This window comes from Ochotona princeps, chromosome 24 (genome assembly GCF_030435755.1).
Source record: "Ochotona princeps isolate mOchPri1 chromosome 24, mOchPri1.hap1, whole genome shotgun sequence".
Classification (NCBI taxonomy): Eukaryota; Metazoa; Chordata; class Mammalia; order Lagomorpha; family Ochotonidae; genus Ochotona; species Ochotona princeps.
The window spans coordinates 13,999,565-14,023,879 of record NC_080855.1 but is presented as its reverse complement, the minus strand read 5'-3'; the positions used below and the strand labels follow the sequence as shown (position 1 = coordinate 14,023,879).

The 24,315-nt window shown below is 39.5% G+C and overlaps 1 protein-coding gene across 2 annotated transcripts in view; it reads right to left on the bottom strand.

The window, feature by feature from the left end:
• Positions 1-24,315, bottom strand: part of ATF7IP2 (activating transcription factor 7 interacting protein 2) — a 53,362-nt gene that overhangs the window by 7,635 nt on the left and 21,412 nt on the right. For both annotated transcript variants that reach the window (XM_058681142.1, XM_058681143.1), the window contains 6 exons: positions 14,431-14,552; positions 13,212-13,346; positions 12,039-12,134; positions 5,999-6,156; positions 1,396-1,469; positions 113-177 (listed from right to left, as the gene is read on the bottom strand). In XM_058681142.1, coding sequence (XP_058537125.1) covers positions 113-177; positions 1,396-1,469; positions 5,999-6,156; positions 12,039-12,134; positions 13,212-13,346; positions 14,431-14,552 — 650 coding nt within the window. The remainder of the gene's footprint in view (positions 1-112; positions 178-1,395; positions 1,470-5,998; positions 6,157-12,038; positions 12,135-13,211; positions 13,347-14,430; positions 14,553-24,315) is intronic.

Below are 24,315 nucleotides of genomic sequence, written 5' to 3'. Positions count from 1 at the left end.
GTGAAGACAGGAAAAGAATGAATGACAAAACTAAGTTATCGTACACACAGTACATTTTAAAATACCGAGAACATATTTAAATGAATAATCAAAGATACTATTTATTACCCACCGTAACTTCTGTGTCAGCATTAAGTGAACTGCTAGAATTTCCTGTTGATGGAACTTTCCTCAGATCTGAAAGAAAATTAAGTAGATTACTGTTCAAACACAATAATGGGAATGCTGATGAACTCTTTTCATATAATTATAAAAGTAATTCTTTAGACCTTGTCCCAAATTTGATCAATATAGCTTATAAAATGCAATTATGAATCAAAAGATTTTTTTGCTTCTGTAACTTTACAAATAACTAGTAATTTTTTTTCCTGAACATCTATCTGGACAATATTTCAGCATTTGAAAAAATAAGCTTTGAAATGAACATCATGTTTTCTTCAGAACAGACTGCTTGACATGGCTGAAGAACATTCTTCTTGAGGCCAGCAGGAAGCCTTAGGAAAATGCTCACATCTTTAGTAATCTTTGATTCCGTCGTTCCGGCCCAAACCAGAGGACAATTAAGTGGCTTTAGAAATGGAGGAAAAGCCTACAGAATTGTAGCATAAAATTGAAAAAAAACAGAGCTCCTCCCAGCTGTGGGCAATGGCCGAGGCTGCACTACCCTAGGCAAGTGTAACCCTACCGGCGAGGAGCAGCTAATAGTTGCTGGGCGTCCTGGGCCTGGTCACTGCTAAATCTCTGTTAACCACACCAGTGTGCCAGCACAGTCACCCATATTTAAAAAAAGACATGAAATGGAGGAAAGGTGTTCTAAAATTAAAATGTGAATATTCTAATATAGTAAAGAATGGATGTCTGATAAAAACGTCAGGGCCAGAGAAAATAGCTATTGCAACAAGAAATTTCTCACTCGAGATCTAAGGTGAAAGTTTCATAGAAGTAAAAAACCCACAAACTCTAAAAAGCAGTAAAGTATTACAAAAAAAGGCAGAAATCAAAAGAAATCAAAGCTAACAAAAAGACAAGCTTTAGACTTAATGTAAATTACAAGATTATTTAATAGGTAAATTATAAGATAATTTAATAAAGCAGACACAAAAAACAAACCAGCAGTACCAGCATGCAGACAAGGCTAGCAATTTAAAAAAGAATGTTCATGAAAACAAAACAGTTTAATGGCTTGCAAAAGCTGTAATAAACACAGTGCAAAAACTGTCATAAATTAATAAAATGAACAGTTAGAAAGAAATGATAATTGAGAATCACTGATTTATTTAGGTACTATTTGACAGACATAAATTAGAACATTTTAAAGAATATAAATTTATTAAGATTCTTCATAAAGACTGATTTTTAAATTTGGTAGATCATATGCTAATCAATTTAAGATACCTGTTGGTTTTGATGTAATTGGAGCTGTCAAATTAGGATTTTCCACAGAAATCAACATAACATCATCATTGTTACTAAAATAAAATTGAAAACAAAAACAAACATGCATAATCAGGTTTAAACATGCAATTAATGGTTAGAATCCCCCAACATTAGCATTTTGTAGCATGTTTTAATTGTGCACAGGAATATATTACCGATTCAATTATATAGCTAAAAGTTCGAGGAAATCCAGTAACAATAGAACCATTATACTTAATGATTTATTCACACTGAATATCAAAACATACAGTATTTAAATAGGAAAAAAACACAAAAATCACCAGTACATGTACTAGCCCTCATAAACACACGTAGCTGGAAAGAGCCCTTACAATAAAGCCCACTAATCTCCGTTATATCACTCCAGCAGCATATTCACCATGAATTCTCTAAACTCAGGCAGTGATAGCAAACACTTCTGATTATGGTTATAAAATATTCTGAGCTAAAGATCATCTGCTGTTTTGACCCTGGCATTTTATAAATTGCATCAAATCTGAATTTTTAAGCAAATGCATGCACACACAATGTCCTGTCTGTCGGTTTTCCCCCCACAGATCCCTGCAACAGCCATGGTTGGGCTGGAGCTGGGAGCTGGGAGCTCCAACCAGGCCTTGAGCACGAAAGGCAGGAACCTACTGACTGGAGTATTACTGCTGCCTCTCTGCTTCTACACTGCAGGAAAACTGGAGCCAGGAGCTACGTTTGGAATTGAATAATTCCACTTATTTTGATACGAGATATGAGAGTCTTAGCTGACTATAATTACTAGGCTACATACTGTATCAAGTTTGACATTTTACAAGTTTAAGCTCATTAAAATGCTTCAATGTTCTTCCATATAGTGTAATTATACAATTATCTTGCATGTTTTACATTTTTGGTGACTGCATTTTGGTCTGACATTTTGAGTTTCGTATCACATTTATCCTCTATTTTCTAGCAATATCTGTTGAAAAGAAAATATTTTGTCTACTGAATGATGTTGGCATCTTTGTTGTAAAGGTAGGGGCAGCAAGTGTTCATGTCCACTCACTGAACTATAATACCTACCCTAGGCAAACCAGTCCACCACAGCCTTACAGTAAGTCTTGAATGCGGGAAGTGTAGTCTTTCAACTTTGTTATATAAAAATGTTTTCATCTTCAAAGTCTTTACATTTTCATAAAGGTTTTTCAACAGCTTTGCTACTTTCTACAAAGAAGGCTGCTGGAATTTTGACTGAGACTCTATCAAATGGACAATTTGGATGAAATGATAGCTTAATAGTAATTTTCTGGTTAATGAATGAGGCCTGTCCTTTAAAATTCTTTTTATTCTTACTTCTTTTATTTTTTTACTGTTCATTTCTTTAGTTTTCCTGTGCAGATTTAATGAGAGGCAGAGAGAGACAGAGGCAACAAGATAGTACCCATCTGTGATTCACTCCCCAAATCCTTGCAATAGTCAAGGCTGGTCTGGGACCAAAGTTGAGAGGCAGGATGCCAATTACAGGGCCATCACCTGTGCCTTCCATGGCCTACGCTGACGGGAGGTGAGTCAGAGGCTCACTCTATCTATAGCCTCAATAACAAATATTATCAAGTATGTCCACAGATTCCTGGAAATTCACAGAAAAACCTATTTACAGGATGTCCAAAGGCATGAAAATAACAATTAACAATTTTAAGAAAATAATAAAAACAAATGCAGCATCCATGCTAAAACTAGACTCTATCAAACTGCATTTAGGGGCCGGCATGATGGCAACTGGCTAATTTGCCTGCAACTGCCAGCATCCCGTATGAGCTTCCTGCTAACGTGCATCCTGAGAGGTGGGAGGTCTTGGCTCAGACACCCAAGTGGCAGTCCCAAATGTTCTGGATTCCACACTTTGACCTGGTCCAGCTCTGACTATGCAGGCATCTGGGGACTGAACCAGTGAACAGTCTGTCTCGCTGCCTTCAGGTAAGTGAAAATAAATTTTGAGATGGAACAGAAAATAAGTATTAAGATTAGACTTGTGAGCCCCACATACACCAGTAAGATTGCGTTAAGTTTACAGGAATAATTTTCATACGGGATTTAAAAAATACATTTTCTACTGAATAATTATAACATCTGTTACTCAAAATGTAGCAATCATTCATGTAAATATATATTTATTTATTTTTAAGATTTATTTTTATTACAAAGTCAGATATACAGAGAGGAGGAAAGACAGAGAGGAAGATCTTCCATCCGATGATTCACTCCCCAAGTGAGCCGCAACGGGCCGGTGCTACACCAATCCGAAGCCGGGAACCAGGAACCTCTTCCGGGTCTCCCACGCGGGTGCAGGGTCCCAAAGCCTTGGGCTGTCCTCGACTGCTTTCCCAGGCCACAAACAGGGAGCTGGATGGGAAGTGGGGCTGCCGGGATTAGAACCGGCGCCCATATGGGATCCCGGGGCGTTCAAGGCGAGGACATTAGCCGCTAGGCCACGCTGCCGGGCCCATGTAAATAGTTAAAATAAACTTGCCCTCATAAACAGCATGTACAGCTATAACTTATTTTATTCTCTATACTGTCTCTAGCTTTAGATCCCTAAGTAATAGATTTTGTTTGAGCTTCTCTTGAATGGAACCATACTATTCTTTCAAGGCTACTTTTCAACAATGTTTTTGTGGGTGTAAACTCAAACTTTCCCATGTATCTGAGGTTCCTTACTATTCATTAATCTACTGCTTCCACCTGTCTGGATTTCACTAGGGTTTCTTCTACAACTGGGGGGGGGACATATTTCTCCATATCCTGATCGTTCGGATTGCCAGTTTCTGGTTTTTGGCTGTTAATGGAAAAAGCTCTAATAAATTTTCTTACATAGGCATCCTGTTGCACATGTCTATCAATCAAATGATGGAACTACTGCACCAATGATATATACATCTTCATCATTTGTAGGTAATGTCAAATATTCCCTTGAGTCCTGGAACACGTTATCACCCCATAGCAAAATATTAAAGAAAAGCAATTCATTCTCTTTACTTCCAAACCTCATCAATGGCTGGCATTGTCAGATTTTGAAATCTTTATTTTCTCCTTGCTGATATATTCTCTCACAGTGGTCTTAATTTGCATCTTCCCAATTCTAAGTAAAGTTAAACACCTTTTCATGTTTGGCCATTTGGCGTTCCTTTCTCATGAAGTGGTTACACATGCCTGTTGCTGATTTCTCTTGTATTATTTGGCTTTCACTCAAACACTTTCAACTCCTCTCTCACGCTCGCTCATCAGTAACAATCACTTTCAACTCCTTCTCTTGCGCTCACTCAAATTTTTAATTTCTTGCTGATAGAGGAAGTATACAACTGATTCCCTACATATTTGAATTCAATCTTGTATAAATATATGTAAGAGTACCTCCTAAAGAGTCAAAATTGCACGTAAGCCTCCGCAAACACCAAGAATTTGGCTATAATTGGGGTAGATTGGTAACGCTTCTCCTTTATTTTACAGCTTCCCTGTGCATGCAACAGTTGTTTCAATGGATGGTACTGTTCCAACAGTGGGGTCATTTAATTATATTTTCCTCTTTTTAACATGAAAATCTTTCCAAGGAATCAATGTCAATAAATAATACCATACAGCTCCCAAACTGCTAATAATCACCAAGGATGAGAAAAAAATTCATTAATATTGTTCCTTCACAGCTCCAATCCAAGCCAGGACCACATATCATGTTTTTGTGTGAAAATAATCCTACTCATTCTTATCATTCTCAAATCTTTTAGATTACAGATTAGAAGTCTCAGCTACTTTATGACTTAGTAAAAACAAACTAACATGTTGACCTTTATTTGAAGTTACCATAATATTACTTCTAATAGGCAAGGAATTAACTTTAGGTATTTTTCCCCTTAGTCTTACCCGTTGTTTTGTGTAACTTTTTAAAGCTACTGATTTGTAGCACCTCGGTTTGCTCATGAATACAATCAGAAGGCACTGGAGTGATCCATGGGATCTCTACAATCACTATTATTAATTATGAGAACCAGCACAGTAAAGGAAAACCCTGATAACATAACCAATGCAAAATTTAGTAATGTCATAATAATCAAAGTTTAGGAAACCAATCCTACCTTCATAACAGATGAAAAAAAGTATACATTTAAATATGAAGATTTTAATTGAAGGATGGTGAACTGAGAAACAGGTATATATTTGTAAACATACTTACATAAATAACCTTGTCCAGGCCCAGTGCAGTAGCCTTAGTGGCTAAAGTATTCACCTTGTATGCACTGGGATCCCATATGGGTGCCAGTTCATATCCCAGCTGCTCTACTTCTCGTCCAGCTCCCTGCCTGTGGCCTGGGAAAGAAGCAGAGGACCACCAAAAGCCTTGGGACCCTGCACCTGCACGGGAGACCCAGAGGACACTCCTGCCTCCTGGCTTCAAATAGCTCAGCTCTGTCTGCTGTAGCTACTTGGGTAATGAACCAGTGGATGGAAGATCTTTCTGTCCTCTCTGTAAATGACTTTCCAATAAAAATGAATCTTAGAAAAACAAACCAAATGTCCTTTTTGTAGAAATGCTTACCTTTCAGAAACAAACTCAACATGATCTGCTGACAATGCAATATTTTCACTTGCTTTTTCTAAAGGGCTGGAAGCTTCATGTTTCGCAGAATTCGTTCTTTCACTTAGACTTTTAACTGACTGATTCTCAGCCAGATTCACGGTTTCTGAATTTGCAACCTGTTAAGTGGGCAAAATAGGTAAAAGGGGTTAAAGAAAAAAGAAGTTGAGGAAGGTAAAATTAATGATAATTTTCACTTGGCAAATATTCTCAATATTTCTACATACGTTCAGCAACACTGTAAATTATTACAATTTCAATTGCTGATGATAAGTATTCTCTTTCAGAAGGAATTAAAAAAGCCTATAAAGAAATAGAAATGGTGGTACATACAATTTTTTACTGAGGATACAAAGGAAAAACTAACAGCTATGTTACACATGTTTTTATTAGTCTAAGTTTTGGGAACCAATAAACCTCAGACTTCAAGGAGGAAAGTTTGAATTTCTGTTAAACTTGTCATAAACAGAAATAAGACTACCAATATGTTCATCTAGTTGGTACGTTAGTTTAAAACTCAGAGTGAAACATGTTGGCACTTGTAGGCAACCTGGCATCTTGTAGCATTTAAAATGCTTATTTATTAACCAATCCAAAAGAACCAACAGACTGCCCAATTTATGGACTTTTCAAAGGGATTACATCAATAAAAATGCAGATATACAGAGTTATGAAATGAACAGATTTTGTAGGTGTAGGAACATTTGATATGCTTTCAGTTCCAGGACAAAGTGGCCTCGACACCCTTTCATCTGCTTTTCCACCGAACTACCTTCACAACAAAAATAATTCAGCAGATAATCATCAAACTCTGAAAGGCTGGAGGGAGAAGAGTCTGGTTGAGAATCTAACAATGGAGGATCAACATCACGTTTGAGGGGCCTGAGTGTTCGTTAGCTTTTATATATCCTATACCAGGTGCCAACAGTGCCGAAAACCAGACCTGTGACAGTGGTGGCTTACCCTTACTTCTCAGGGAGTCCAATTCCCCAAGCAGTGTCAGTGAAGCAGCAGAGGGCTAATGGGCTGTGGCAGTGTTCACACAGATCAGACAGGGGTCAATCTCCAGAACTTCACATTCAGAATAGCAGCAGCTCAAGCCACTGCAGTGGCAGCAGGGCCACTCTCACGTGGAACAGTGGTAGGGTATGTTCCACACCAGGGACAGCAGCAGGCCAATCCACTGCAGTGACATCACTGCGGATGGAGGTGACATGTGCAGGGACCGAATAGGAGACCTACTGGGGCCAAAAGAATGATATTAAAGAGGAAAATACTGCAAGAACTTTGAGGAATTTCCAATTGTCTTTGGAACTAAGCTCACAGAAAAAAGCCAGGGCCTATTACACTGTATCTATACCTAAACCTGCTGAGACAACATCTGCCCAATCTCTTCAAAGAGCCTTCTGTGGCAAAATCCTGTGACCATCTGATCCTTCCAAGCCACTGACAAGGGGCTGTTCAGCTACACCTTTGCTTTTGTCTTCAGAACGTGTTTTTCTGACAAAGAGCTTCTAATTTTAGAACCTAGCAATCTGGATAGGCTGAGAATTTTCCAAAATCAAATCCTGGCTCCTTTTTGCTGAACAGTTTTTCCAGATTTTTCCTTCTTACACTTTCAGAAGCAGTAAGTATTAAAACTTTCCTTTAAACATCTTTCTCACAAAATCTCATCAGTCTAATAAGACTTAAAGTTCACTGCTTAGAAGTTCCGTTTTCCATGTAACTGTTTTATAACCATGATTCAGTTCAGCTTACTGGCGCTACATAACAGGATCCCCTTTTTCCAACAGCTAGTAATGTTCCTCATTTCCTTTTAAGTCCTCATCAATAGTGTTTTTAATTTATTTTAGAAGATTACACAAATTTTCTTTATCGTGCTTTCTTCTGAGACCACACAGTCTTCAGCATCCATATTTCTATTAAAGAGTGTGTTCAAGGCATTCTATTTTATAAAAATATATCATGTTCCATGAAATTGTTTCAGCTTCTGTCCAATTCCAAAATCCACTCTTACATTCTGAAGTCTTTGTTATACTTCCTGGTCCCAAATTCTGCATTAAATCTAACATAACCTTAGCAATTTCAATAAAAACAACAAATGTATTTTATCACAGCTCTGGTGTCAGTTTTACTAAGCCAAAAATCAAAGTGCTGATGTTTTTTCTTCCCTAGCTTCTACATGCTGCCTGTGTTCCTTGGCCTGTTGTTCCAGCTCCAGTGCACATCACTGCAAACCCTGCTCTCACCATCCCCTCCCGCTCGCTGCTCTCCTTGTTGTCCTTTCTTCGTAAGAACCCTTGTGATCATACTAAACCCACTAGGATAATCCAAGCTAAAACCTATCTGAAGGCCATTTCATCAGGTAAGATATCTGTGGAAGCCATTAGTCCACCACAGCCACAAAAGGTCTGAACGAGGTCATTGTCCTCGGCACAATTAACATGAAAGTAACATTTATACAACACTGCTTTCAAGGCCAGGATGGTCAGGTTAATCTGCTGCCTGGATGCCAGGGGTCCTAGCTTCTCCACGTTTAAACTTGCTTTTAAAATAAATCAATCTTGCGGGGAAAAGGGAACCCTACTTCACTGCTGGTGGGGCTGCAGGCTGGTACAGCCTCTATGGCAATCAGTATGGAGAATATTCAAACAACTCAAAATCGACATACCGTATGATCCAGCAATAGCACTCCTAGGAATATATCCAGAACACTTGTTTTATCAGAAACCAACATGCACTCCTATGTTCATAGCCGCACAGTCAGTAATTGCAAAAACATGGAAACAACCAAAATGCCCATCAGCAGAGGATTGGATAAGAAAGCTATGGTTCATCTACTCCATGGAATACTACTCAGCTATTAAAAAAACCAAAATGCAGTTCTTTGTGGCCAAATGGGTCAAACTGGAAACCATAATGCTAAGGGGAATGAGCCAATCCCAAAGTGTTAGATACCACATGTTTGCCTTAATTTAAGAAGATATGATGTTATGCATAACATGTTATGTTATGGATGTTATGTCATATGTAGTATATAAACTAAAAAATGGAAATGTGAATGGGGTGGTCACAGAATGGGGTTAAGAAATCGCATTCATTTTTAACATGTTGGCTGCTCAATACTATGTCAATTAATTCCATAATGATGTTAATTGTTGCTGATAATATGTTAGTGCTTTTATTTGATCGGGATGATACTCTGCTGGCTCTGCCCTCAGACCAGAGAGGGTCTCCCCAGTAAGTAGTTGGACTTGACTGGACTATAAGATGTTGGACTCTATACTTGGCATATGCTTGCTAAGAGGGAATCTCAACTGAACTTGAACTATGGTTACGCAGCAAGGTGGAGGAACCCACCATGGGGGGAGGGAGTGGGGAAGTGTGGGGAGAATCCCAATTCCTATGAAATTACAACACAATGTAATTAATGAATAAATTTAATAAAAAATAAAATAAATCAATCTTAAAAACAAAACTCAACATTCTATACATGAAACGTTCCATGTAAAATATGTTGGCCCATAAAGTATGAGTAATTCTTCAGTGTCACAAAGTATGTTCTCTAACCACATGAATCAGATATCAACATGAATAACATACGTAGAAAAGTCCCAAACATTTGGAAATCAAATATACACTTGTGTCAAAGAACGCTATCACAAGGGAAATTAGAAATTACTGAGTCTGATGGGAACTAAAATGCTATAAAGATTACACCACAATTTTTCTACCATGAAGTGCATAATGTAAACACAATAGAAAATGCTCAGAAGGTACTTTGAAAAAAAAAATGGAACACAGATAAAAATTCAGTTTTCAATGGTTCTAGAAGAAAGGTTAACCTTTTTTTTTAAACTTGGGAAGAAGCCACAAATTGAATAAACTATCCAAAGTATGCAAAGAAAATAAAAACCAGAAATCAAAAAAGAGAATATAGTCTTAAAATCCTTACCAAGACTGATCAAGGAAAAAGAAACACAGATTAACTGTATCAAAAACAAGCTGACTACCTCACTACAGCTCTAAAGCTATTAAAGCAAAATGAGGTTTTACAAATACTTGTATGCCAACAAATTACACAACTTAGATGAAATAGACTGTGCAAAGGAAACTTAAAAACTGATACAAGATGAGAAATAAATAATTAAATTTTTAGGCAAAAGGCTCCACAATTCACCAGTCTTCAGTGTTTTAGCAAAAGGAATTCACTGACTTAAGGGGGGTGATTCCTCAGAGTTACTTGCTTCTCCAATAGGTAAGAAAGTTAATGGCCAATATCGTCTGGAAGGAAATCCTGTAACTACATTCAAGTAACCCTGTCCCCACGGGTTGCAGCCCACCAGACTCCAACAGCACAGCACTGCAGACCAGTCAGGAACCCTACATGTAACGTGTCTCTCAGCCCCAGTTCTCATCCCTATTATTAGGGAGCCTGGGAATTAAGCAACAGCTGCTCAGCGTCTTGCCCTGTGCACTGCAATAAAACACCAACTTCATCCACCACTCTGTTGTCAGAGAGTGGCTTTTCTGTGCATCAGGTGAGTGGACCTGGACTGGGGGATCATAAACAACCCCAATAGGGGAATTGCTCAGCAACACCATATGATCCAGCAAGCCCACTAGTAGGTATATATACCCAAGTGAGGAACATATCACCATGCTTAGAGCTAGCAACACTGCTCACAACAGCCAAAACTTGTAATCAACTAACGCGTCTATCAAATGAACAGATACAGAAAATATGATATATACCATTCAGCTATAAAAAGGAACGAAATTCTACCATTTGTAGCAAAATGAAGATAACCGGACATTATGCTGAATGAAATAAGCCATACACAAAAAGACAAAGACAACAAGTCCTCCCTTGTATGTGGTGGCTAAAACCAAAACAAAAACTGCCTGTCTGAACCAGTATTGTTGAAAATGCAGTTCTGTAAAACTTTCACACCTTTTAACAAATCAATGGTTAGAATACTATACTCTTATAATTTTAATGATCTGTGATTACTTTCAAATTTATTGAATATGGGTGAAATGGTCATTTTTCCATTCAACTATGGTTGATAGTCATTGTCTGCATTCCCACTAAACAGTGTCATTTTGCTTTTTACTTGCTAAACTCATTTGGGGAAGCATTAAGTCTTTTTACACTAATGCAAATTTTTAAAAAAACTTCATTTCAAAGACAAAAAAAAAAAAATCAAAAGATGGAGGGAGGATAGGAGAAGACCAAGGAAAGGGAAAAAATATATCATTTTACTCTAAGAACTGTATCTATGAATTATATTGAATCTATTAAAAATACAAAGAATTAACTTTTTAATTACTAATTAGTTACAATTAGTAACTTTTTCATTCTAATACAAAGAATTAACTTCTTAAAACACACAATTCCAGGGCCCGGTGTGACAGCCTAAAGTTTATTTCAAGAAACCTGCGTCTTGGGGCAAAAGATCTCTTGATCCAAAATGTGCTCTCTCTCTCCAACAATCCAGCAAATGGAATTTTAAAGGGACAGGGACAGTTGCAGGATGAGGTAAGAATCTATTCAGCTGATTATGCAGATGTACAGGCTTTATTCTGAAGTCAGTCATCCAGCTCAGGGGTTTACTGGGTGTAGAGTGCAGATGCCTTGACAACAGGGAATAACATCAGTACTTTCAACGTAGTGATACCAAAATGGAGAAGGATGATTAGACTAACACATAAGTGATGATAATTAGTAAAAGATTAAAAGTATAATCTAGACATTGTGTCTTGATTACAATTCTTTCAACTTTCCTGTATATGTTAGATACTTTTCATAATAAGATGGCATTAGGGTAGGGGGAGCACCCTAGGCAATCACCAATCCCCTCCCTACTGCCTTTACTGAAAAGAAATACCACCTTCAACACCTTGTGTCTAAGCTTGGAAATATATTCATTTCTGATAGGCCAACTACTAATAATGTGAGTCAACTAGGTTATGAAAACTCCTATGTGTTCATACCAACCTTATAGGTTGTATTACTGGATACATTTGGTTCTGTATGGTTCCTCTGAAATGATAATACTGCGTGAACACGTCTTTGAAGCCTTGCTATTTTTGTCTAAAAGAGAAAAACATTAAACCAGAACACTAAACAATATGACATATAGAAGCAGAGGGAAAATTATTTGATATGACAATCTTGTGAGACTTACACACCTTTAAATAAATGAGAAATGTATACAGTTGTCTCCTTATACCCCCAGGGATTAGTTCCAAGGCCCACTCCTTCCCAAGCAATGATGCTCAAATCCCTTACATAAAATGGTTATCATATTTGCATAGAACCTACATGCTCTTGTAGATCTTAAATTACCTCTAGATGACATTTAGTACATGCTGTATAAGGAGTTGTAAGAAATAATGACAAGAAAAGTTAGTGCATGTCAATAGACACAATTTTTTCCTGATTATTTTTGATCCCTGGCTACCTGAATCCATAGACACAGGGACTCAATACAGAAGGGTGACTATGCAAGCATAAAGATTCAAATTCATTCCACGCTTGCATGATAATGAAGAACTGAAAATAAGAACATTAGCCGGTAAGTAAGAATAGTAACTAATGCATAAGAGAACTAATGTTGGCAAAAACACCGAAACAAGTAACCTTAGAAGAAAAGTCAAAAAAATTCCAAGATAGTTTGAAACAGATTGTATAAACGCTAATAAAAGATACATTAAAAGAAAGTGCCTATGTATTTTTAAAATTGTAAATTCACACAGAATATCTGGTGGTTCTCAGAGCATTTCTCAAGGGCCATGACTGCTGAAATACAATACAGTTGTCTATGTTACAGTCTTATACTGGGCTAGAAATCAGATCTGGGTCGTATGTTTCTCTTTTCTAATAGGAAAAATATCACCACATTCTACTTAATTTTTAATTTTTCATGATATAGCTCCATGGGCTCAGGCATTTCCCCTTCCATCCTCCCCTTTTCCATTTTCCCCTATACTTTAACAACAGTGCCATCCTTTAACAGTCCCAAGTCCATCATTCTGTTAAGTGCATCGGAACATTGTAGGTATAGACAGTGGTAGAAAGTTCAGCAACCTATTGTCAAGCCGTATTTAACAATTTCACTGGGAGTCATTCTACTTTTTAAAAAGGATTCAAATCAAACTGGAAACTTACAAAGAGTTCGGTAGCTTTTGTGTCATGTCTAATCTTGCAGTGTGTCTTTCCAATGCGTTCATTCAATTCTTTCAGTTTGTCATCAAACAGTTTGAAATGTATACTGTTGATCTCCTGTTGAATCAAATGTCTGACCTAGAGTTTTAAAATAAAAACCGACATCTGAAATTTCAAAGTAATTTTATTATATTTTAGAAATGTCCATTCAAGCTAGCAATACAGCAGTTACGAATTTTATTATTTTTTTAAAGATTTATTTATTTTTATTGGAAAGGAAAATATAGAGAGAGGAGGAGAGAGAGAGGAAGATCTTCCATCCACTGATTCACTCCTCAAGTGGCCACGATGGCCAGAGCTAAGCTGATTCAAAGCCAGGAGCCAGGAGCTTCCTCCAGGTCTCCCACACAGGTGCAGGGTCCCAAGGCTTTGGACCGTCCTCAACTGCTTTCCCAGGCCACAAGCAGGGAGCTGGATGGGAAGCAGGGCTGCTGGAATTAGAACCGGTACCCATTTGGGATTCCGGTGCATTCAAGGTGAGGATTTTAGCTGTTAAGCTATCACGCTGGGCCCTACAATTTTTTAAAGAATTAGTATCTTGTTCACTCTTTCCGGGAGGAAACAAAGCAGAAAGAAAAACTAAAGACTCAACTATTAAGCTAGTTCTGCAGCAGTCCTTTACAAAGACTTCTGTTTATTAAGTGATTACATATGCATAGAATATATGATTTTAACATGCATGTTGGGACTGGTGTTGAGGCACAGCAAGTTAAACCATAGCCTATAATGCCAGCATCCTATGAGTACAGGTTCGAGCCTTGAACTCCACCTCCTATCTAGCTCCCCGCTAATGCACCTGGGAAAGCTGTGGAACGTAACTGAGGTATGTGGACCCCTGCTACCTCAATGGGAGACAAGGATGAAGCTCCTGGCTTCTGCTTTTGCAGGCCTAGCACCAGCCACTGTAGCCATTTACAGTGAACCCACATACAGAACATCTTTGTCTCTCCCTCTAACTTTACCCTTTCAAACAGTGAACAAATCTTTACATTGACACAGCATTTCTGTTTCTGAAATAGTTTGCAGAATTGCTTGGGAATTTTTGGTTGGTTATAGCTTTCACGTCAAAGAAGTCCTCTGTACTGTGTCATTGTGGAGATGCACTAATTTAACATCTGTACTCATCAAAAATGAGGATTTCTGTTTAAAGCAATTTTTGTACCTGTTGCAGTAAGGCTGTTTGCCTTTCCAGAGGCAAAATATTTCCATTAATCTGCTCTGAAGCTCTCATGTGCTTGGCCTTATCTTCTTTTCCTGAAAACATCCTCCTTTTTTGATTTTGGCCTTGGAGAGATACAAAATTACAGATAAAAATATTCCTTCGAATTCAGGAATCTTCTAAGCAAATAGAAAAACCAAAACATGACAAAAATGTAACAGCACAGAAAAATTCCCAATTTATTCTATTACCAAAAAAGGTATCTGAGGCAGGGTTCTGATCAGATACATTCCTCCAACAGTCTATTCAATACATATACACTAGGGCAGCACTGCTGCATTCCAGGTTAAGCCTTTGCTTGCAGTGCTGGCACTTTATTAGAGACAACTGTTCGAACCCTGACTGCTTCACTTCCAATACAGCTCTGTGCTAATGGCCTGGGAAAGCAGCCACGCATGGCCCAAGTGCTTGGGCTGATGCTCCCATGTGGGAGACCCAGAAGCGTCCAGCTCCTGGGTTCAGTCTGCCCCAAATGCAGTGGTTGTGGCCATGTGGGAAGTGCACCAGAGAATAGAACACTATTTCCTCTCTGTAACTCTGCCTTTTCAAATGATCAAATTTTAAAAAATACATGTATGCCAGTGAAAACTGAGCAAATTATCTAGCATAATTCTCTAGTTACCTAAATGATTGCATATTACTTCGATGAGTACAGTTACTTAAACAATCCTACATTATTGAATATGTAATCCCATTATTACTTTTATGTAATTTTAAATTTTCTTTTTTTTAAAGATTTATTTTATTTTTATTACAAAGTCAGATATACAGAGGAGAGAGAGAAAGATCTTCCATCCGATTCACTCCCCAAGTGACTGCAACGGCTGGTGCTTTGCCGATCCGAAGCCAGGAGCCAGGAGCTTCCTCTAGGTCTCCCACACAGGTGCAGGGTCCCAAGACTTTGGGCTGTCCTCTACTGCCTTCCCAGGCCACAAGCAGGGAGCTGGATGAGAAGTGGAGCTGCCGGAACTAGAACTGGCATCCACATGGGATCCCGGGGCGCGTTCAAGGTGAGGACTTTAGCCACTAGGCCACCGTGCTGGGCTCTAATTTTAAATTTTCTTAAATGAGGATCATTGTACAGCTGAGACAAAAAATAACCATTTTTCTTCTTCTATGTCAATAACCAACATAAATACCATGCCTCTAATGAAATTTCCTTTTGATGCCTTTATGGTTTTATAACTCTAGGACTTCATTTATCATTTAGTTGTGTGATTCTCCATATTCACACACATTCATAACACATCCATGTGCACTGCTGGCATTTTATGCTTGACACAACATTTATAGGTCAACTCTATGGGTTGAAATGGGTTCACTAACAATTTAAAACCCTCTTTGAACGAGCTCCTTTTGAATCCAGTAACACTTTAAAGTGCTGTGCCTGGGAGGGTTAAGCAGTTGCCTGCAGCACTGGCATCCCCTAGGAGTGTCAGTTCAAACCCTTGCTCCTCCACTTCCCATGTAGCTCCCTGGTAGTGAACCTGGGAAAACACTGGAAGATGGCCCACGTGAGAGAACAGAAGTTTCTGGCTTTAGCCTGGCCCAGTCCTAACCACTGCAGCCATCTGGGGAGCGAACCTGGTGCCTTCTGGCCCCTTCTCTCCAACTCTGCCCTATATATGTATATATATTTTAACAAAACAAAACGTGGGTAAAATGAAAACAACAACAAAACTGCCATAGGCCACCTTTTAATTTCTACTTTGATATTATGGATTCTGGTAAAAAAGTGACTAAAATTTGGCCTAAAAGCTGCCTCTGAATATATCTTAAGTTTGGTGCTAAAGGTTCCTCTCTATACACAACAAAATGAGCCTTAAGTTGATGTGTCAACAGGCTATAATGGAGTATCAGGCAATCGTGACAGGCCAACTCTTCAAGACACGTTCGAGCAAGGAGATCGCAGCTGTAACCCACCAGACTGTCTCTACTTCACACCCCCCAACACGCTAGTTACTCCTTTGTCAATCAACATGAACTAAACCATTTTTGGTCTGAGCTGCTGCCCAATCCCAAGATTTGCAAATAAAGTCAACAAAGATCTGCAAAACTAAATTTGCTGTAACTTTCCCTTAACAATACCTTCCCTTTCTCCACCAGGAAAGGCTCAGAGGGAGTGGAATTGCACAACAGGTTAAGCTGCCACCTGTATGCCCCCACACAGGAGATACGGATGGAACTCCAGGCTCAGTGTATTCAGCCTGGATCAGCCCCGGCCACCACAGCCATTTGGAGGAAACCGATGCAGCTAAGCTCTTTGTCTTTTCCTAATACTACCTTTTAAATTAGTAAATTTTTTTTTTTTTAAGATTTTATTGTTATTGGAAAGCTGGATATACAGAGAGGAGGAGAGACAGAGAGGAAGATCTTCCGTCCAATGATTCACTCCCCAAGTGAGCCGCAACGGGCCAGTACACGCCAATCCGATGCTAGGAACCTGGAACCTCTTCCAGGTCTCCCATGCAGGTGCAGGGTCCCAAAGCTTTGGGCCGTCCTCGACTGCTTTCCCAGGCCACAAGCAGGGAGCTGGATGGGAAGTGGAGCTGCTGGGATTAGAACCGGCGCCCATATGGGATCCCGGGGCTTTCAAGGCGAGGACATTAGCCGCTAGGCCACGCCGCCGGGCCCAGTAAATATTTTTACACAAAAGGTTCAGAAACAAGATATTTAAGTAGTCATCATTTGTTTTGTCCTTGTTGAAACTCATATGTACTCTTGCTATATTTGAGGTTGTAAAAATCTCTCGAAGGAAAATATCTTAATTTCACCAAAAGATAAATAACTTACCAATATTATCAGTGTCAAGTGGTGACTGCCACTTTGTTTCTGTTCTTTCACAATTTGAAATGCTGAAATAACAGGTTTTATTGTATTCTTCATTTTTCAGGTCTTCAGCAGTGGAGACGCTGGAACTGACTGAATTCAATCTAGGTCTTTTCTCAGCAGGCACAAAGTCCGAGTCTGAACTTAAAATGTCAGGTTGCCTTTTACGAGATGACTCTGAATTGGAGGTTTTTTCTGATGGGGAAACCATGTTGTTGAGTCTCTCATCATCCGCTGTATTTGTTATTGTAGTACTTGGCATCTGAAGAATATTACCCAATATAGAAGGTGGCCACCAAGAGGATTTTACATTATAATTCTCTTTAAGTTCAAAAAAGGAACTTGTTACACATGTCTGATATTCAAAATGGTTTTCAGAACCGACCCGTGATTCTTTCGCTTTTTGTACACAGAGATCGCCGGCAGGCCCTGCTGACTCCCTTGGCTTTTGGTTAGAACATGTAACTTGTTCATTACTAGTACAATGCAATCTGTTTTCTGAATGAACAATTTCTTCAACCGGTTTCATTAAACTCTGAGGAAATACTGTATCTCTCTGTGAGGGTACTGTGGTTTTGCTGGAATCCAATGAGAAATCAAAATTTTTAGAATGTCTACATGCACTTGTTATGAAATCATTATTTAAACTGAGGTTACCACTTGTAACGTTACTTTCAGCTGCTGCTGGTCTCAGGGCTTCAACATGCTTCGGCTTACTCAGCATCTCTGCTTGCTTTCGGCAACTTGTAGGCATTGTTTTTTTGGCTTTCAATACCTTTGGTTTAGGTTTACTTTTATCTGAGCTGGCCATCTTTCAAAACCTAAAATTTAAAATAACATAGTTAAATATATTTCTCCAGTGAACAAGTTATTTCCTGAGCAATATTTAAAAACACCCTGAGGCTGTATTTTTCCTGGTTTCGATGATTACTTCTCTTAGGAAGCACATTTCCATCTAGCGCAGCTAGAAAATAACTTTTTTCAAGATTTTCAGATTTTTATATTACCACAGTAAGCATCTATTTGGTACTAGTTCTGAAAATTTATCTGATTTTCATTGTATCATGTGAGCACTATCATTCATTTCTGATAAATCAAGATGGCCACTGTTTAAAGATTTAATTGTATTGTTTTCATAAAACCCAAACCCAATGCAGCACCTTTTTAACCTACCCTAATGTTTGAGCTTTCACAATACACAGTGGTACCATGAGTCCTCAACGATTTTGAGTATACAACCATTATGATATTCAATGTAACAGAAATGGGTGTTCAAACAAGCACACAAATTTGATTTAGCTTACGCAATACTCTTCATCATTTAGGAAAAAGTCCAGCACACAGCAGAGGAAATAACTTAGTGTCTCTCAGTATCCACATCTTTGATCTGCAACATGGGATAGTAAATGGTTTTCAGAAAGCACTACCAGCTTATATTTAAAGTGTATATTGGGAAGCTGCAGAAAATGGCCCAAGGCCTTGGCACCATGGCACCCACAAGGGAAACCCAGAAGAAGCTCCTGCCTCCCAGTTTCAGACAGGTCCAGCTCTGGGCATTGCAGCCATTTGGGGAGGGAACCAGTGCATGAAAGTTCTTTGTCCTTCCCTGTTTCTTTCAAGTAAAAGATAAAAAAAAAAAAAAAAAAAAAAATAGTAATTAACTCAAGAATCTAGCATAGGCGGCAGGAAATCAGTCTGGCAGTTCTGAGGCCAGTTGTTCAAGTTCCATACTGGAGTACCTGGGTGTAAATGCCCAGCGTTGGCTCCTAGCTGCTGTAGGTAAATGCAGACCCTGAAGCAGTAGTGACGGCTCAAATAACTGGGTCCCTGCCACCCATACAGGAGATCTGGACTGACCGCCCAGCTTACAACTTCAGCCTCAGACTAGTCTCAGCCATTTTTTGGCATTTGAAGAGCTTTCTATTCATCAATTACAACAAATTCTTAGAAAGTCAAGATAAAAACCTGGAACCTAAGGTACAAATAACCCAGTCAAAAGCATATGCATAACTTACTCATTTATCATTATCAACTTTCTTACTTGAAATTTTCTTTAAAGATATTTTCAATTAAAGAAAAGAAAAAAAAAGTAAGTTACAGGTTTGTTGAGATAACTGGTTAAAGAACATATTTAAAATGTAAAAACAAAATTCTAAAAATTAACACACTCCTATAAACATAAAATTGTAAATAGTCCTTTAGAATTTTAACTTTATAGTGTTAGACCTGAGCGGGTGATGGCTAGGGGCCCCTCGCCCCACTACGAACGGAGCCCTATGGCAGACACGAGACAGGAGACCAAGAGATGCAACTACGCATGAGGCAAGGTTTATTTCACATGGCCCGTGGACGCTCCCGCTCGTCCGAGCAAGGAGTCGCACCGAGCCACACAAGCTGGGTCTTTTTATAGGATACGAGAGGCAGGAAGTGAGGTTACAGAAGAGATGCATGGTTACAGGGATCCCATTGGCACATTTAAATTACACAAGGCTGCGATTGGTACAGGAGTTGCCTTTGCTTAAGGCGGTTTTTAAGAATGGTGCAGTGTCCGAGAAATGGAAACTTATCTTTCTCTTGGGAAACAGAAACTTGGGAAACTGAAACCTATTTGTCTAAGCTCTTGGAAAGCACCCAATGGCTCCCAGCTCCCTATCTTGCAAGGTCTTCTGCCATTCCTTATCTTGCAAGGTCTTCTGCCTTCAGGCATCCTGTTGACCCTTTTTCTGCTGGAGCCAAATTTGGGCTCTTCAATAGGACTGCACATTATCTGATTTGCTTCTTTACAAATACATTTTTGAATTATTTTCCATAGACAAAGTAAACAACTACGTTCTTCCTTTAGGTGAAGAATATATTTTTAAACACATAAAACAAACAGCTTCACCTAAACATGCAATGCTTGTTGATACTACCATATCTTGTATCCTAAACATAAAATTTTTATTTTGGCCCTGATGTATAGTCTAGTGGCTACAGTTCTTGCCTTGCATGTGCTGGGATCCCGTATGGGCACCAGTTCTTGTCCTGGCTACTCCACTTCCCAACCAGCTGCCTACTTGTGGACTGGGAAAGCAGTCTAGGACAGCCCAAGGCCTTGTGATTCTGCATCCATGTGGGAGACTGATAGAATAGTCTGATTATAAGTGTTTATTTACTCCCATCTCCATCTACACTGCTCCATCAATACATACTTGAATGGGTATAGATAAAAATGAACCCATGGGAAATATGGGTAGCAATATTGTCAATAATTTTAATTATGTCCTTAATATTACTACACTTTTATCTGAGATTGATGCTCTAGAAATAGCTACAATAATAGACCTTTTATGTAAATTATGCTGTGACTTAATAATGGATATAGTGTGTATACTGGAACTTTTGAACAGAGGTGACTCCATCTTCTCAGACTACTGGTAAAGTGGAGTCACCTCTCATATCACTCCTGTCAAGAAGCTCTAATGCAAGTAAACATGTTTAAAAAAAAAAAAACAAGTTCTGGCATAAAAGGAGAAAAATATGTTTTGACAAATGTGTAAAAAACATGTTTTGCAGAATTAAGAAAAAGCAAAGAGTGTTACAGATAGATAAGTTATAACCAATTAGAAACAGGTAAACATGTTTGTGAAAGTAACCAATGGAAGTACATTGTAAACATGTAATAACCAACCAAAAACACTGTAAACAACTAATGGCTTGACCCCCTGAATTGTATATAAACCCATGCCTTGGTCCCAGTCATCTGAAGCCAGCAGGCTCCCGCTAGACTGGAGCCAAACCTCTTGGGCTTTCACCAAAGCCAGCAGGCTCCCACTAAGCCGGAGCCAGATAGCTTGGGCTTTCACAAAAGTCAGCAGACTCCCACTAGACCTGAGACAACGCCCAGCAGATTTCCACGACAGATAAGCTAAGAGGTGCTGTTATGGGGTGCAGCCTGTGATAGCCAGCACCCACTGACAGTGGGCAAATGAAATCTGGCTGTGTCCCCCAACCTCTGTCCTGAAGGTGGGTCCTAACAGCAATGGAATAGTAATTACATCCTCAACCACTTCCCCCACATCCTAAATGAGCCAGGATATTGGAAGTCCAATTAGTCTAGGTGTTTTTAGCTACAAGCCCAGTTCCTGTTCCTGTCCATCCTAACGAGCATTAATGAACTCTTTAGCCCACAACACTTAGGTATCCACTCCTGCCCACCTGTGACTCACCTATCAACTGAGACGGGATGTTATGGCATTGTTGTGTAACCACTCCCCTCACAAGCCCCTTTAAAAAGGCCCATGAAGCAGGGGCTCTCACTCTCTTTCTGGCCAGCTGCTTCCATTACTCTGGCACCTCAACTCTTGGCTGACCCAGGACAGGTAATCCCCTGAGCATGGTCCCCGTGTGCTGCTTAGGTGGGACAATGGTTATAATAATGTTGTTTCTGGTCTGTGTACTATCTGGAGTTCCAGGAGGGGTGAGGCCTAGCAGTAGTAGAATGTGGGCAGAGAAGCCAGGGAAAGGTGAATGTCTGCAGCTTTGTAAGTGTGTCCAGGTTCTTTGTGAGTGTGTCCAGGTTCTTTGTTGCATGTCTCTTAGGATAACATATATTGTTGGAGAAGCTGGGACATAGGTCTTCAGCTTAATGGATGGATTTAAGGATGATGACCATTTGTTTCTTTTGGGATTATGATTGGTTGGATTATGATTAGGTGGATTGCTGTATGGACTTGTAATTTGCTATTGTGCTCTGTTGTCTTCAAGCTTGATTAATAAAGACTCCTTAATAAACCTTAGACATGTCTGGTGTGATCTCGCTTGCACCCTGCAACAGCGCTTCCCTCATCCTGTTTGGTGTGTGCTCACCTGAACAAACGTCTGATTGCAAGCATACATTCTCTGACTCATGGTGTTTGTTGGAGTGACCGGGCTCGGTGTTTGCAACAGTACCTTGGGCCCCTGCTACCCAGGTGGGAGCCCTAGGTAATATTCCAGGCTCTAGACTTTGAGGCAGGAACCAGTAGATGAAAGATTTCTTCCTCTTTCTGCAATTCTTTCAACAAGTTGTTTATATATATATCTCTCCACACACACAATAAATTGATTAAACTTGAGAAAATATAGGTAAATTATTTTTCTCATCACATGCCACAGGACAGCAGCATTAATTCAAAGATCTCTGTGGAATGTGGCATATTTGACAAAAAAGAATTCACAACAGTCAGGATTTCTGTGATCTCTTGTATTTCCCCCAAACTCGCAATTAGATGGAGTTGTTCCTTAACTGAAGGAGCTATGTGTGGACTAGAGGCTTATCATAAACCAAGAACACCTGGTGTGACGGTTTATCTTGGAACAATCAAGTCCCAAAGCTCTCCTCCTCCTCTCCTCTGGTCCTAAATTGTGCAAGAAGGCCCCCCTAACCCTGAGGCTCTTTCTTCCTCCCTTGTTCAGGTTGGCTTAGTTGCTCTTCCCTTTTGGCTTTCTGCAAGTTTAATTAACATAGGAAAACCAACCCTAGAGACTCTTTGTTCCACCTAAGATAGTGATTAACAAAAGCTTGCATATCCTGGCCTTTGTAACAACAGCTTTGACACCCTGGCTTTTGGGGATATGAAAGTCTAAGTTCTGCAGACAAAGTGGGTCATCCTAATAGCATGGATGATGGCCACAGTGTAGTTTAATAAAATCATTTCTCCATTAAGCATCTTCTTGTTGTCTATTCAATCAATCCTGACATTAAGTAATACACTGCATTTTCCTAAGCCCATCCTACAACTGGGATGTTAGGTCATTACCAATACTTAATCTGCACAAACTGGCAGTTTTCCTTGTCGTCCCTGAACATTCTCATGCAGTTTTCCAGGTAATCAGCCAAACAGAAACCCATGCTCATGACAGTTTATTTCTGTTGTTTCTGAACTTAATCAACAATTCACTGAGCAGGCATTCTGCATTCCTACATTTTTCCCTAAATCATTCCTCAGACATGGTTCAGTCCATGTCCTCAGATAACTTACATGTTAGTAAAAGGCTTTTTCTGCCACCAGTAGGCATCACAATTTCACATATCACCATGAGGCAAGGAAGGATTTCTCAAACACAGACTAACCTTAAGTATAAAATCATGGCTACCACGATAACCAGAGAAGGTGGAGTTTGCCTCCAACCAAACCCAGAATGGATAGCAGAATTCCGGTGGGCCCCTCAGGTGGCGAGACCACCATTGCACCAATGAGGGGCACAGACCCATATCCTCTCACCAATAAGGGCCAAGGTGACCCCATTTCAGCTTCCGTGTCAAGCAGAGTTTAAAAAGCCCCTTCCCTGTCTCTTCCGCGCTCTTCTTCCTCTGCAGCCCACTCCTTCACATCTGTCTTTCTGCTGCATGGGGAAGGGAAGCCCGTGACCATGGTTCCCTGAAATAAAGGCCATCTAAATTCTTTTCATATATTTCCCTGGTGGTTGGCGGATCTAACATTTTGGCCAGCAGCTAATCTAACATAAAACATAAAATTTTATATTCAAAATTAGTAAACCAAGGGCTCAAGAAGCTGTGGATCACTGGTAAATCTTACACACTGTAAGTCAGAAACAGCTTCAGAAAACAGGTGTCATGTGCTTTAAAGTTCAATTATTTGCTTACTTCATCACTGTCCAATAAACTCATTCAAGAAATGCCTACACATACCTTTTTCCAGACAAGCACTAACAGTAACAACAGAACATGGAAAATTACCCAATCATACTTCACAGATTTCAAGCTAAATTGTGATAATCTAAAATCTACTCATGTGGCTGAGTCTGGGGTCAGAGGCCAGGCCACAGTAACTGCCCACACACATGGGACCTGTGTCTGGGGAATGGCCTGGTAGAGATTCAAAGCATGAGGAAGAAAGGGGGGCTGGAGGAGGATCAGATCAGACCACTGTACCTGCCTGCACTCACAGGAACTGAGGCCAGTAGCTCTGGAGGGGCTGCTCCAGCAGGCTGACTCACCCAACAATATGTATGGGA